The sequence below is a fragment of the Gymnoscopelus braueri genome (assembly GCF_963280865.1).
Source record: "Gymnoscopelus braueri genome assembly, chromosome: 11".
Lineage (NCBI taxonomy): Eukaryota > Metazoa > Chordata > Actinopteri > Myctophiformes > Myctophidae > Gymnoscopelus > Gymnoscopelus braueri.
Window position 1 is genome coordinate 51,426,658 of NC_137613.1, and position 16,487 is coordinate 51,443,144.

The following is a 16,487-nucleotide window of genomic DNA, read 5'->3' on the forward strand; positions in this document are numbered from 1 at the left end:
CACTGAGAGCCGAGGGGGCATTTAAATGAAGCCTGGAAAATGTGATGGCTACGTCCAGATCTTTTGGCATTTTTGCTCCATTTTGCTTCCCAAGCAAATCATATAATTACACAGTTTCACTTGACCCGCTTCAGCGTCCTAAAACTTCTTAAACCTCACCACTCTTGTGTCTCTGTAGCTATTTCGTTCACCAGCATTACTTCTTGGTGCTTTGTCACAGCTTTCAACACAGCATTTTGACAAGGCACAACACGGCATGGTGTTGCACCACGATACACTGCCTCAGCCTGTCTAATAGAGCTCCCCAACAAACGCTCCGTGGCAGCATCCTTTTTTTTGTTACGTTTGATTGAAGAGTTCGTTTTTATTAAGAAGGCTATACCAGACGCATAATCACTATACATTGATTTAACATTACCTTTACAATTAAATTCTTCACTGAAATTACAGAATAAATATATGCACATATTTTTTCTTCAAATCTTTGTGTGAGAGAAAACATTAAAAGTGCCTCCTACAAAGCCGTTTGTTCATTTTTATAGCATATCATACTTTCTGCTTTCTACAGCCAAGCTACGATTGCCAATAACCCATGAAAAGTGGGACCAGTGTGGAGGGAGTCCTAAGCAAATTACTCGAACCAGGTGTCTTTTAGATGGTTTATTTACTAATCACACATATACAAACAAAAATCTCTAGTCTAGTACTTCTCTAATACCACTACAAGGAAAACATAGTTTACATGGTCAGTTACAGACAGACCCGGTTAGGTTATTAAACCTGAAAGAGAACAAAACACATAACACAACAATATTAAATGACATGAATCCTCACCCCATTATGAACACATCAGAAATACGATCGTTAGTGTTAATCTCACTTACTATAGCCCATCTCCTCTCTCGCCATGATGGTCAGTAAGCGGCTCCAGATCCCATACTCTAGAACAACTCACTGGTACAGCTATTTCAAATCTAAAGCTATGTTCCAAGACAGACCTATTTTATCAACTTCTCACACAAGGCCCGCCTTTGGGGCAGAGTTAAGCAACAGGATGTTCTGATTTCCCACAAAGCCTTGCGTTTAGTACTGCTTCCTGTCACATGAGCAGACTAGTTCTGGTATCTGCTCAGTCAACCATTGACCTTGTTCTTACACAAAGTCTATTGTCCCTTATCTAAAACCTGCCCCCGCTGGTATGCAGGACCCCTTTGAAGCTCATCGCACAACAGGACATCTGCTCTGGGCTGTTGATTAGAGTGTTGACACTCTACTGCTGCCTATTTTGCCCCACCAGGTTTAGTTTAATAGAACATTTATAACTCCTGCAGGAAAATAAAAGCACCTTACTGTAGCACTAATAATAATTCACATATCCCTGCTGGAGGCTCGGATAATTCTCCACCGTTAGTGGGTGACGATGACAATCCAGAAGCAATGGGAGTGGGGCAGGGTGTGGGGGGGGACCTTAACAAAGTGCATGGGATATCCAGAAAACCTTGAGCGTCATCATATAATATTCACAAATGTTTTACCATCCGTGGGTCGGTGCGTCCAGTTACGAGAAGCACCCTGATATAGACAGTAGTCCTCATTAATAGTAATAACCATATTAAAAAGATATAAAATAAAATAGAACACTGAACTGTAAATGCGTTGCAGTATCTCTATAACGTGAAGTGATAGTTCTGAGCAAATCCCTCACTCCTGCATGGGAGCGAGTGCATGCAGCAAACTGCAATTCATTTTTAATATATATTTATATATATAGAGATCTTCTCTTTTAATCATTTCCTACAAACTGTATGTGCACGGCTTCCGGGTATTTGTACATCCAGGTGAGAGATAAAAGAGACAAACTCGAGTCACTGGGTGGGGGATGTAATCATACACATGGCCGTGTGCATGCGCGTGGCCGGTGTGGGTGTGTGTGTGAACACTGGGCGTTGGTTTCTCTGGCGAGCCGGTGTTCCCAGCACTGCTCTGCCTCGGCGGGTCCTCGAATATCCGGCACTGCATCTGGATTCCCGCCAGGTCTACCTCAGAGCGCTTCCGGAAAGGCCGCTTCTTCCTGCGCCTGAGGACGAAGGCAAAAAGCCCAGCAGCAAAGAAAACAGCAGAGATGAAGAGGATAAGGAGGCTAAGGATGAGAACAGAAAGAGGCACGGCTCCCCTCCCACTGGCCTCCCCCAGGTCAGAGCGCCCTGTGGTGAGGTAATCACCACCGGGCAGAGCCGGGGAGGGGCCTGAGGAGTACCTCAGTTCAGGGCAGATGACCTCAACCTCCAGCGAGCGCAGGTCCATGCCATAGGCAAAATCAGGCGTCTTGCAGATGACGTCGCCCACCACGATAACAGACGAGAGCTTCTCCAGCCACTGCTTGAGGGGGATGATCTCACAGGTACAGTCCCAGGGGTTCTGGTGCAGGTTGATTTGGACTAGGGAGTCCAGGTGCTCAAGGACACCACGCACACTCAGGGAAAGGAAATAGTTGTTACGCAGATTGAGGCGTGCCAGGTTGGTGCCAGCGAAGGCATCAGTGGGCAAGGAGCGAAGCAGGTTGTCATTGAGGAAAACCAGCTGGAGGCTTGGCATGAGGGAGAAGGAGGCGGGCTGGATCTCACGTATGACGTTATACTCAAAGTAGAGATAACGCAGCATCTGAAGACCCCTGAACATCCCTGGGGTCAGTTTATCAATATCATTGCCATTCAGGTATAAACTTTTCAAGTTGGGCAGGTTGATAAAGGCACCCTCCTGAACATAAGATATCCGATTATTCCCTAAATTTAGTAAATCCAAGCTGGAAAAATTCCAGAAATCTGAACGGTAGATTTTCTGTATTAGGTTCCCACTGAGATATAGCTTTTTAGCATTGAGAGGCCGTGGCAAGAGCTCAGAGATATTGTGAAAGCTCTTCTCTTTACAGTTAACTGTGAGCCCCAGGTCGTTAATGTGAAGGTTGCAAGTACATCCAGCAGGGCAAATGATGGGGATGGGAGGCCTGGTTTGGTAGCCAGCTATCGGAGGCTGGTTAATACCTGGGTAGATACTACGAGGGGTTGGTGGGTTTTTGGTGGGTCGAGGCCGCTTGCTAGGGAAAATCTCCAAGTCAGAGAGTAACGGACAGAGCTCGCTGCGTTTGATCTCGCGCAAGTCTTCCCCGTGAAAGTGGAAGGGGTATTCACATGTGATCTCTCCCACCAATGCAGTATAAGGGATTCTCTCCAGCCAGGTTTTCAGCTGAACAATATCACACGCACAGTTCCACGGATTCTCCTCCAGTTGAATCTCCATCAAGCTCCGCCCGATATACTCCAGTGTGCCCTTGTACGGCAACATCTTTAGTCTGTTTCCCCTCAGGTCCAGGTGTGTGAGTGACACGGACCGGAACAGATAGCTGGGGAGCACAGGGATAAGATTGTCATTGAGTATGAGCACTCTCAGTTTGTGGAGGTGCCTGAATGCACCGCTCTCGATCCGCTTGATCACATTGTAGTCCGCCTGGAGGTACTCTAGACTCTCCAGCCCCAGAAAAGTGTCATTGCGGAAAACCTCCAGCTTGTTCTCGTGCAGGAACAGCCGTTTGAGGATCCCCAGGCCATTGAAGGCTCCCGTGTGAATGTCCTGCAAAGCATTATTCCCCAGGTTAATGGATATGGCATTGTTGAGGTGGAGGAAACTGTTAAAGTACAGCTTCTGCATGGAGTTCCTCTGCAAGTTGAGCTTGAAGGGCCGGCTCCATATCTGGGAGATCTGACTGACGTTTGTAAATCCCTTGGTGTCGCAGTGGACGTGGGAGATGCCCTCCTTGACCTCACAGTAGCAGGGCTCAAAGCAGGGCTCGTCGATCTCCTCCGAGTCCTCGAGCAGTGGGATCGGGGTGGTCCATCCTAAAGCTATGGTGCTCAGCAAGGTAACCCACAGCATCCTCGCTGACACCCGAGGGATGAAGTCACGGCTCCACGGGCAGAGCCACTTCAACAAAGCACTGTTGAAGTAGAGAGAAAAAGAGAGGGAGAGACATTACATACACATACACAACACACACACACACACACACACACACACACACACACACACACACACACACACACACACACACACACACACACACACACACACACACACACACACACACACACACACACACACACACACGGATGATTTACCTTACCTTGGACAAACTACCTAAAAGGCTCTGTTGTGTCTATGTTGTAGGAGAACATCACCAATGGAGGAATGCGAGAGACACAAACTGACATCTTCCCAAGACACCAGGAGGGAATTTCATTTCGGTCTTGCTTTTTTCCTTTAGGTTTCGATTTAATCTAATCCTCTGACCTCACTGGACGGTCCGCCACACTTTTTTCTACACCTCTCCCGCTTAGCGGAGAGTGTGGCGGTGTAGAGGGGGTCTCCCCGAACGCGTGCGTATGTCACAAGTGTTGGCATCCCCAGCCGTCTCCGGTCCAGTGTCCACTATTGTCTGAAAACGGCACTTTTCTGACCTCTGACCTCACTGGACGGTCCGCCACACTTTTTTCTACACCTCTCCCGCTTAGCGAAGAGTGTGGCGGTGTAGAGGGGGTTTCCCAGAACGCGTGCGTATGTCACAAGTGTTGGCATCCCCAGCCGTCTCCGGTCCAGTGTCCAATTTCTATAGGCTATGCACTCCTTTGAACAGCATTTATCCATTTAGATACATTTTTGATGTTTTAAAAAACGTTTTTGTTACGCAGAAACATAATATGTGTTGTATAGCTTCGTTTAAATGCTTAATTTATAGTTTTAATGTGCAAATGAACCGTTTTTCAATGGTTTTCAATGGCTTCTTTTTACTCTAGAGGGTACTCTTATTCTGAAGAGATCGTCGACCGGAAGTCTTATTTCTGATAAGTTATTTCTGCTCACGGAACACAGCTGAGAGAAGCAGCGAGCGAGAGGAAGAGTGGGGGAGGGGTAACAAAGTGGAACTCACTGAATGTGTATTAAAAAGTGTTTGTGTGTGAACCAAGTGGTTGTAGTATAATAAAAGTTCTTACCTTACATTAAGCTGTAAGCTTTGGTCCTTTATTTACTTTGATGTGTCATGTAGCAGCCTAAATGTGAGACTGTTCACTGTTGTGTGATTGTGTCGTCGTGTTAAAATGGTTCTCTGTGTGTCTAGAATTTCTTTCGTTTCTGTAGTTGACCCGCCTTTGACACTCCATATATGGTCGACACAGTCTTACTGCCTTAAACATTATCACAAACATATAGCCTATACCTCCCAACAAATAAAACAATGATGAGGGTAATGATAATAATGATGATGATAATGATGATGATGATGATGATAATTGTGTGTCCTCTTTTAAATCTGTTCTTAAAACTCACTTCTATCACACAGCTTTTTCTTAATTGATGAATTGTTGTAAACTTTGTTATTTCATCACTGTTACTGTAAACCAACAACTTAAGAAACTGGAACGGGTTAAAGACCCTGGTACTACTCCCTTGGTGTTGTTACTTGGCCTCAAGCCAAACTAACCCCTCCCTCCACCTGCAGCCTCCTTCTTATAGCAGGTGAAACAAGCCAAACCAGTTTCAATAAACAAACATTGTTTAAAACACTTTGCAGTCCTTGTGTTCTTAATGCATCAAGATGTCCTGTTATTTTCTATAGGGCACGTGACAATTATTATTATTATTAGTATTATTATTATTGTTATATAAAATGTTTGGGACCACAATCTATACACTGTAAAATCATCAGTGTTAATGTAACTCTGAGAGTGTACAAATGGAACCAAATGGACTTGTAAGGGTCCATTTGGTTCCATTTGTACACTCTCAGAGTTAATACACACCCATAAGGGTCCTGATGCTGAGAAACAGTTACACTGTGTACGTTCAGCCAACATGTCAGCCTCCCCCAACCAGCTGATGATACCAAGGATGGTACAATGACATCACAAACAATAGGAAGTATCCGTATAGCCTTTAGCCCTTTTTACGGTCCATGCTGTTTAGCCGAAGCACTCACACAAGAAGGTGACATCACTGCCGAATCCTTGTGTTATCTTTTGTTCTAGATTTTCTAACCAACCTCATTTTATAATCTGCAGTACGACGGTGTTGCTTGTCAAAAATAACTGATCTACAAGTTCAAGCTCTAGCGGCACAGAGCCCACCCCAACGTGTGTCCTGCCCACATAATCAAATGTAAATATTTAGGCCAATGGGAAAACTATAGCTGCTATAGACACTAAACATTAGTAATCATTGGTACCGTGTTTGTTCAGTACATACAGACATTAATATATTGTACAGCTTCTAATGCTGTTGCTTCAAAGATAAAGTGAAGCGACCAAAATGTATCCTGACATTGCGGTCAGATTAGCTTCCAGAAGCTGTTCACATTACTTACAAAAGAGAGAGAGAGAGAGAGATCCTCCAGAGGTGTAATTGTGCCCCCCAATACAGGCTAATATTATCATTATTCTCTCTGATTATTCCAGTGGTGTCTGGGGGCATACAGTAACTCTACTGTACTCTGATATCGCATGGTACAGAGGGGAGGGGTTCAGAGCAGGGACTTTGTTGTTTAGGAATAAAGTTAATGTAAATAAAATAATAATAATAATAATGTTGGTATTTCTTTCTTTAAAACCTGAAAAAAATATTTTCATAATGATACCAATAAATAGGAACTTGAAGTTTCAAGTGGGCCTAGATCCAGAAAAGGTTCAGATTTAGGCTACAGAGGATTCATAAGAAAGTATTTCCAGAGTCATAATGTTCACTTGAGTTCCAGAATGAACCTTGAACATGAAGGCCATCCCTATTAGAGACAGAAAATAGCCGCACAAAGATATACAGACGCAACAAGCTGGGGGTTTGTTTCTGATCTATACAGGAAGAGTGGAGTATTTTGTTTATAACAAAGAAAAAAAGATCAATGGTTTGTTTTAACAATGTCTAAATTGTGCAAGCAGTAGGCTACTGCTAATACTTGTAGGGTTGGTTTAAAATGCATGATCACCTCTGGATGTGATGTGTCCGGGAGGCGATCGAATGGAACTATTCAAATAGTTTCTACATTCACCCTTTGTTCTGGGTCCAAATCATAGGGCCCAGGTTTAGAGAAAACAAAAACAACAAAACAAAAAATCATTTAAGAAAATCGAACCTTAAATGTAAGATTTAAGATACTCAGAGGGACAGTGCCCACATACTGTACTCTAACTACTTTTCCAAAGTGAGTGACACCCACACAGCTACAACACCAGAGGGAGCGCCTACAAACTGTTTTCCCCCAAATTTAGCACAAACATGGGGAAATAAATATTCATTCTACTGCTCTGCCACCATAATGTGGAATGCCCTGACATCATCCATTAGAGGACTTGAATCACTGGCTTCTGGCCTGAAAAAGCATCTGTCAGAAAACAATTAACTACTGACCAAATCCAAAACATTTGAACACATGGCTCTTCACCTGCTGTAACAGTCCCCCAATCAAATACTGTACACTGTATAATAATGTCAATAATTAGTGTCATTATGCAGACATGATTTACTACTAAATTGTGTGATCCACCTTTAAAACACATACAGTATGTCATTTGATATAATCAGATTTGTAATTATATGTTAAAATATTTTCTCATATTCAGAATGCTTACCTGCTAACAAGGTGTGCTGTTGAAGTTACAAGACCTGACTAAACTTCAGACCTCCAGTGAAGTGATTCCTGTAAATCAAGAGTAAACTATAATCATTAACCTTCTGAATGACTCTGTAAAAAAGTACATACAGTAGGCTAGCCCTTCTTTTTACAGTGTCTGTCTGTCTGTCTGTCTGTCTGTCTGTCTGTCTGTCTGTCTGTCTGTCTGTCTGTCTGTCTGTCTGTCTGTCTGTCTGTCTGTCTGTCTGTCTGTATGTATGTATTTTTTGTTTTACAACATGGGAAGAGCACCTTAAGGAAGACAGCCGCTGGGGCGCCCGCTGGCCTAGTGGTCCTTTGCTGTGTGTCACCCCCCATCTCTCTCCCCGTTTCCTGTCAGTCTACTTTCCTATCAATAAAGGCAGAAAAAGCCCCCAAAAATATCTTAAAAAGAAAGACAGCCATCCATTCTGTCAGTGGAAGAGTTATCTGTTGATTGCTTCTTCACGGTGTACACATGTGATTGATAAGATGTATAGTCATGAAGGATTTTTTTTTCTTGTCTGTACTACGCGACATCTACAGTATATTTGCTGTTGATGTTTTTTTGTTTGTTTGTTTTTTCATTGCAGAAGCCATTGGGACTACATGTACATGCTACAAAGCATCAAGTCAACAGCGCCATGACCGATCACTTCAAACAGGCTTCAGGTCGAAAGTGGTGGTGGGGGCTAAAGAAACGGACTGCAATCAACAACAGAATGAAGTGGTCTTCTTGTCTTTGTGGGCTCCTCAGCTTTATCAAGCCGTGAAACAGAAACCTTGCATGTCTAAAACTGTTTCGTTTTCAGGAAATGGGGAAAAAGAACCTGTGTTCCAATGTAGTATTTAGTCACAAGCTCTTTTCATTGGTTAAATATTTTTAGACAGACACACAGACACACTTGACCACTTTCGCTTTAATTTTTTTTTTAAATGGCAGATCTATAAGATCACATTCTGTCGCTATGCGTTGTGAGCTTGTGGATTCACTGTTTTTGCTACTTAAACTCATGGTTCAAGGTTGTTTTATGTTGTTACATCTTGTGCACAGATAAATGGACTGCATTTATGCATTTAACGCCTTTATAGTCTTTCCGGCCCTTCAAATCGCTGTACGATGTACTTCACATTCACCCATTCACACACCGATGGCGGAGGAAACCATGCAAGGCACCAACCTACTATCGGAAGCAGTAGGGGTTCAGTGTCTTGCTCAAGGACACTTATGATACTTAGCCAGCTCTTGTATGTCAAAGTAGGGCATTAATTTACTAAATATTCTAAAATAATAGTCTGCACACTATGGCTTGCAGGGCACCCAGTTAAAAGCTTTATTAGGGAATAACCCCTTGAGATGAACCATCTTTTTCAAGGGGGTCCGCAAATTACAAAATACACTTCATACATTATAAGGTAGGGTAAGTGATATTTTTTGGTTAAAACAAAATGTTTTTTTGTTAAAAGGCTAAGGCACTATATTCTGATAGTAATCATTGCTAGAGTGTTTGTTCAGTAACAGGGGTCTCCCTGTCTCACCAGCTCTTTAATAAACAGGAAATACATGGTCAGGTAGGTGAAACATTCCAGCCAATCAGGAGAGAGTAGGCTACATATTTATCAGCTTAATTTTTATAGTGTTCCAGTTCCAAATTTTTGCTCATTTATTTGTGTCATCACTTCCAAATTCACTTGTTTAATCTGTATTCTGTCTGAGTTCTCTATCCTGATTGGATCAAATTGGTATCCTGACCTGAAAATGCATTTTCTGTTTAATATAGCTGGAGAGACATGGAGACTCCTGTTACTGAACAAACACCCTGTAGCAATGAGTACTATCATAATATAGAGCTATTTAACACTTATTTTAACCAAAGAAACTCACCCTACTTTTAAGACAAAATATGACAATTCAAACATCATCAACCAGACAAACACACACAAAAAAAAAAAAAAACATACAACATACAACGATAACACAACAACAACAACAATAACAGCAGTACACATAGCACGTCTATGAATCATTCCGTCATAGATCTGTTATAATGACGATTATTCAAAACATGAACAGGTAATCTCAAGGTGAAAGGACAGCGCAGTTTTAAACAATTGAAAGGATGTTATTGACCGAATATGAACAGGTAGACTGTTCCAGTCAGAAGGAGCTTTAAACTTGTGGTAACTGATTTTTAGATACAATTGGAACATCAAAGAAAACCTGTGAACAATGTCTGTCTGTCTGTCTGTCTGTCTGTTTAGATACAATTGGAATTGGCATCAAAGAAAACCTGTGAACAATGTCTGTCTGTCTGTCTGTCTGTCTGTCTGTCTGTCTGTCTGTCTGTCTGTCTGTCTGTCTGTCTGTTTAGATACAATTGGAATTGGCATCAAAGAAAACCTGTGAACAATGTCTGTCTGTCTGTCTGTCTGTCTGTCTGTCTGTCTGTCTGTCTGTCTGTCTGTCTGTCTGTCTGTCTGTCTGTCTGTCTGTCTGTCTGTCTGTCTGTCTGTCTGTCTGTCTGTCTGTATGCATGTATGCATGTATGCAAGCTACTTTTAACTAATTTGAAGTGTGCATCTGATCAGGTAGCCAACTTCTGATAGCCAACTTCCTAGAATGCATTTCACATCAATCATATCAGCCTTTCCATCTTTCCTTTTAAAGTATAAGGGTACATTTAAAAATGCATTTAAAAGTGCTACAAATCACAAAAATCTAAGACATGCACGCACGCACGCACGCACGCACGCACGCACGCACGCACGCACGCACGCACGCACGCACGCACGCACGCACGCACGCACGCACGCACGCACGCACGCACGCACACACACACACACACACACACACACACACACACACACACACACACACACACACACACACACACACACACACACACACACACGTTCATCTTCTCGTATACAGGCACCCTATAAGTCAGTTTACTGTCATCTGGGGACCCTCCAAAATAATGTGGGAACCGCCCTGGGGGTCCCGACCCACAGGTTGAGAGATTTTGGCCTATTATGACATGCCTAAAATGTGCCTAAAAAAGTAATGGGCTAGGCACGTAAAGCTACAATCCATAACTTTTTGAGTGTTAGACATTATTTTAACCAATCTGTATCATAATACAATATATAATACGTATATAGCTAAAATAAATCACACAGATGCTTTCCCAGTTTTAATGGGTTAATAGAACTCGCCTCTGATGGAAGCTGAGGTTCTACTGGCCATCCTGTCTACAGCTGTTGTTTGAACTGTAAAACAGCAACATACAGTAAGTCACAATAATCTGCTGTTATTATTGTTTTGTTGTCATTATTGTTGTATCACACATTTGACAATATAATGAATACTATTGGCCTGCGGTTTTCAAAGTGGGGTCCAGGGACCCTCTGGGTTCCTTCAAAATAGACCCTTACAGGTCTGTAACTCTGAGAGTGTATACTAATGGAACCAAATGGACCCCTGCAGGTCCATTTGGTTCCATTTGTACACTCTCAGAGTTATGGGGGTCCTTGATATTAAAACAGTTTGAGAACCACTGCTATAGACTAACAGGCTCTAAATGTGGTCTCCATCAACCAACATGTAATAGTTCTCTGACAGACAGAATGTCAATATTAGTGACCTGCTGATTGAACTATTTAGAGGCTGGATTCACACTTCAGCTACACTAATTATACACTTACAATACAACAATTTAGACTGAACTGACCGCAGAGCTCTGTGTGTGTGTGTGTGTGTGTGTGTGTGTGTGTGTGTGTGTGTGTGTGTGTGTGCGTGCGTGCGTGCGTGCGTGCGTGCGTGCGTGCGTGCGTGCGTGCGTGCGTGCGTGACGTGACGTGACGTCATTGAAATAGCGCTGCCCCTGTGAAAAATCCCCACTGTGATATACTGGCTGTAATATATTTGTACAGAGACTTCATAGATTGATATAGCAGATCTACAAGCTCACAGCGCGACGCTACGAAACAGATAGAAGTAGAATAAGTCAGGTTACAATTAGAACATGTGATTAAAACTTAAACATTCCGCTCACAACACGTAGCGTCGCGCTGTGAGCTTGTAGATCTGCTATTTTCACTAGTTCTCAAGGAGACATCAAATTTCTCTTTTGGGTCTGGAGCAAAACATTTGGGAACCACTGGTCCCTACTGGGCCTCGGCATAGTAAGGGTTACTAAGATATGATTGGACACTAGACTGCATTTGAAATTAGTAAGAGGTCAAACGGTCAATAGCGACAACAACTTTTTATTAAGGGATTAGATGTATTTTATGCTCATAAAAAACATGCAGACAGAAGTCCATGAGTCCAAGACAAATACAATAATAAACATTTCAAATGAAGTCAGATCAGGATACAATGTCCAACAGGTAAAGTGGCAGGTGCAATAAAACAAGATTAAACATAAACAGAACATTTCTGGCCTGAAGGGATTATAGTCAATAAAGTTGATCTGGGACTCTTTATTGTTTTGCCCTCACTTGTAGAGTTTTAAAACATTATTTACGATGGAAGGACGGAAGGCAGGCAGGCAGGCAGATTATATTATTGACTAATATTGCTTGCTCTGTAACTGTACGTACAGTTAATTAGAAATATAGAGACAGGTTAGCCTGCAAAATAAAAATAATTAATCTGTGTAATCTGTTTTTTTGTTTTAAATGCTGTGGAGCGGGATGAAGTGGTTAAAACATTTTAATACAGCTCTTCACCTGCTGTCCACCTTTACAACACTTACAGTATGTAACTTGATATAGTCAGATATCAGATTTGTAAAAAAAAAGATTACCATTTCTCATATTGAGGATGCTTACCTGCCTACAAGGTGTGCTGTTGAAGCTGACTAAACTTCAGTCCTGCGGTGTCAACATGCTCTGAGAAGTGATTCCTGTATATCAACAGTAAACTGTAATCATTAACCTGCTGAATGATTCTGGACCACAGTACACAGCTGTCTTTTTACAGCGGTGCACCAAAGCTAGGTAGGCTATGTAAATGTAGACACAGCTACACCAATCACAGTCCCCAAAAGTAGTAGCCTGGGACCAGACGAATCTGCGAGTGCAAAAACAAATTGCACTCTGCGATTTGGGTCTGGCACCGCTCCATAGAGAATCCATTTCCTGCTCCAGAAGACGTGGGTAACCAATCAGGGCCCAGTATTCGAATATGGGAGACTGTAATTGGTATTTGGTTGTAGGTCTAACCAATTGCGTCGAGGGACATTGTTTTGATCCGCCCCTTGGGAAAAAAAAACGTCCTCATGGAAGCACCAGACTCATATCCACGCAGTGTGATATAGTCTGGCTACGCGAGGCTACAAAAGTAGACTGTAGGGTGGGTGATGGCAGAGTGGATGGTAAGCAGTCTCACCTGGCCTGAGTTAAACTAATTAGACTCAGAGCTGGGTGAGATAACACTATTATAAGCAGGTGAATGTAGGTTTTTTTTTCTCACTCACAATTCAGGGTCCACTTCTAGGACGAAGAAAAAAGAAAAAGAGAAACAGGTGGAAAACGGACCGCTTGTGCTAAAACACACTGCTGTCATCATATCAGGCTGAAAGGGATTCCAAAACCCAGTGGTACTCAGTTTTAAAGTACCAATACAATACAAAAATATAGATGTACCAAAGCAAAAGTTTTTTTTTCTAGAAAATAGTACTGCTGAGCTTGTAGATCTGCTGTTTTTTTTAAAAAGTACAAAATAAGGATTTGTTTGTTAATGTATGTTTTCTTGTATTATAATTTAAATCTGCAAAGTAACTTGTGACTAAAGCTGTCAAATAATTGTAAAAAAAAACCCATTACTTTCCACCACTGTCAAAACCTTCCATAACCTCCCTCCACTGATCACATGACTCTGATAACATGTGATAATATGGCTCTCCCAGAGATGCTAAAGTGTCCGGGGCGCGACATACCAAAGCCTATACTGCTTGTGCTATACCCACGGCCCGCTTTTGTGACAAACGAGGAACTGCCTCTCGTCTACCAAAGGTGGAGGCGTTGTCACATTCTAAGACAGCCCAAAACCCTGTCGACTGGTCTGGTGACGTGCCTCGCTGAGTATTGGACTGCCGACCCCAACAACCAGTGATCGAATCCTGCTGGCTTCACTCTTTTTCCGACATCCGCAGACTATTTTCTTCTGCCGATAAAGTATAGTTTTAGACCGCGACGGAGGCGCGCAGTCTCAAGCGAACTTGAGCCACGAGCAGCACCACCGAGCAAGCTAAAGCGAGCGAGTTGCCGTGCCGAACGTATACCGCTTGTTGTAAATCATGTTTTGGGGCGAGCGGTGGCCCCAACTGCCACTGAAAGTGGCTACTGGCCAATCACAGCGCATCCTTGCACAAGTGGTATAGGCTTTGGAATCACGCGTCCGGGGCAGGGATTGTTGTGAGGACAGGGAGGAAGTGGAGAGCAGGCCGAGGCAGTCCAGCAAAGCAGAAACTGGATTGAAGCACAATAGAGCATCGCAGTTCCCGCCCCTTCCGGGTTCCACCGCAAAATACTCAATGCATTTTTCCCATTGACATTTCCAAAAATATTTATATCAATTAATTTAAGCCTAGAATCAAGCCATCCAGGGTCCTGGTGAATCATGACCATAAAACGTTTGATTCTGTGATTATTATTTTTTTTAAACGGCAAAACAAAGGGTATTTATTAAATATAGTATATCATATAATTAAATATAAAATAAAAAAAATCACAGAAAAAAACGTTTTATGGTCATTATTCACCAGGACCCTGGATGGCTGGATTCTAGGCTTAAATTAATTGATATAAATATTTTTGGAAATGTCAATGGGAAAAATGCATTGAGTTTTTCCTTCCGGCACCAGGAAGTGGGCGGGAACTGCGATGCTCTATAAGGCCGTCCTTGGAACTGTGGTACAAGGCAATGCGATGAGTGTTGACTAGCCAACACCAGCTCAGGACTCCTGAATTGCTGCCCTCCCCTCCTGTCTAGCATCAGGGTCTTGGTCATTGTATGGACGGTGGTGGGTAAAGTCCTTGAATATTCCTCGTAGAAATCAGGAAAGGTGCATGAGGACCTTTTAGGTATTTCTAGTGTCTATGTACAAAGTAAAGTTCTGTCCTGTGGTCCTCAGATTGAACAGTTCTGTATCAGTTGATAAAATCTGTTCGTCTGGTGTTTCAGATAGCCTCCTGACCCCCAGGTCTGTGTTCATGGGCAGTAAGTCTGAAACTAAACAAAGCAGAAAAACGCTGTCAGGATTGCACACAAAATCAACTTTTTGATATCATGGAGATCACAGATCTCATTATCAGCCCTGCTTTCACAGATTCACTCTCGTTTTGCACGAGACAGAGATGGGATTTATGGCTCTTTTAAGGGAGCCGGATCTTGGGGATCCGTTCCTTTCAAAGAGCTGTTCAAAAGACTGGCTCATTTATGGCTCATTTGTATATTTATATATATAATATATATATATATATATATATATATATATATATATATATATATATATATATATATATATACAAATGAGCCATATATACAAATGAGCCATATACAAATGAGCCATATATATATATATATATATATATATATATATATATATATATATATATATATAGGAACGGCTCCTTACTGCGAGCCGGATCCCATCGTTCGTTTTAAAGAGCCGTTCAAAAGATTCGATTCGTTCACGACCGACACATCTCGTGACGAGAGTGAAGCACTTTCCATGCTAATGGGAGCTTGATCTTTGTGCTCAGGTTAGAAAGGAGCTTAAAAAGGAGCCTTTTTAGGCAAATCTCTGACGTCAAGCAGTCCTACAAAATGTGTGTGTGATGTAACCAATCACAAACAGCTAATTAACCACTTTCGTCCTGGTGTCCCTATTTTAGCCAAGTCATTGTGAGCTTGTAGATCCGGTATTTTAACTATTTGTCATACAACAAAGTACAAAACCAAATATCTTCTTTGAAAATAGTAGATCTACAACCTCACAACGCATCATGAGCTTGTAGATCGGCTATTTACACCAAATGTTCTCCCTAGAATATGGACACTAGGGTTCTTGTGGTTACGGTAAGTATGCTATTGTCCTATCTAATTGACCAATTGTGAAAGAGACTATGCCTCAGATCACTGCAACTCTGACCAATCATCTAGCAGCATTATTTACCTGAGGAAGTGTGACTGCTCCCTTTGCCCCCGGGGCTGCTTGGCCCAATGCTCTCGTTCCAGTTCCTGGTAAAGCTGAAAGAGCAATACTAGAGTCAGTATGGTTGCATTTTGGTTGGGAATTGACCAATGTTTTGGATTAGTAGTAACACAATCTGAAAAAGCTGAATATTAGGCCAACATTCCTGACAATGACAAAAGCATGCAAGTAACCAGGAAGGAGAATAAAAGCCAAACCTACCGTAATAATTCCGTCGTATTCTGCAAGATCGGAGGGGGGAGAAAGAAGGGGGAAACAAACAAACATGAGTCTGGCACATTTAGGATGATACAGTTTTCAAATGGTGTTAGATCTCCAAGTAGGCTACCTGGAGTTTTGTGACTGCACACTTTTTCTTTGTGCTGACCTTAAATTCAATTTTCATCAAGCAAATAAATGGCACTGTATTGTTTTAGTCTTAAAACTTTACTTTGTCAACTTTGTACAACTTTAGTATCCCTGCTAGTTTCAACACTAGCATGCTAACCATCCAAGCTAAGCACAAGATACTGTGTGACTCTGAAAACACCTCCAGTGACAAAACAGCAAATACATCATTTGAAGGATTCAAA

The 16,487-nt window shown here is 42.2% G+C and overlaps 2 protein-coding genes across 6 annotated transcripts in view; both read right to left on the reverse strand.

Moving 5' to 3' along the window:
* Window positions 1-16,487, reverse strand: part of LOC308095781 (GTPase IMAP family member 8-like) — a 50,849-nt gene that overhangs the window by 21,514 nt on the left and 12,848 nt on the right. The window lies entirely within an intron of this gene.
* Window positions 500-5,143, reverse strand: LOC308095782 (SLIT and NTRK-like protein 3). Its single transcript, XM_080442836.1, has 2 exons — window positions 5,046-5,143; window positions 500-3,991 (listed from the first exon to the last, which is right to left on the reverse strand). The coding sequence occupies exon 2, from the start codon at window positions 3,928-3,930 to the stop codon at window positions 1,795-1,797; it is 2,136 nt and encodes a 711-aa protein (XP_080298962.1). The 5' UTR covers window positions 3,931-3,991; window positions 5,046-5,143; the 3' UTR covers window positions 500-1,794.

Coding starts and splice junctions, on each gene's coding strand:
- LOC308095782 (XM_080442836.1), bottom strand. CDS start 3,930: ATGCTGTGGGTTACCTTGCTGAGCACCATAGCTTTAGGATGGACCACC.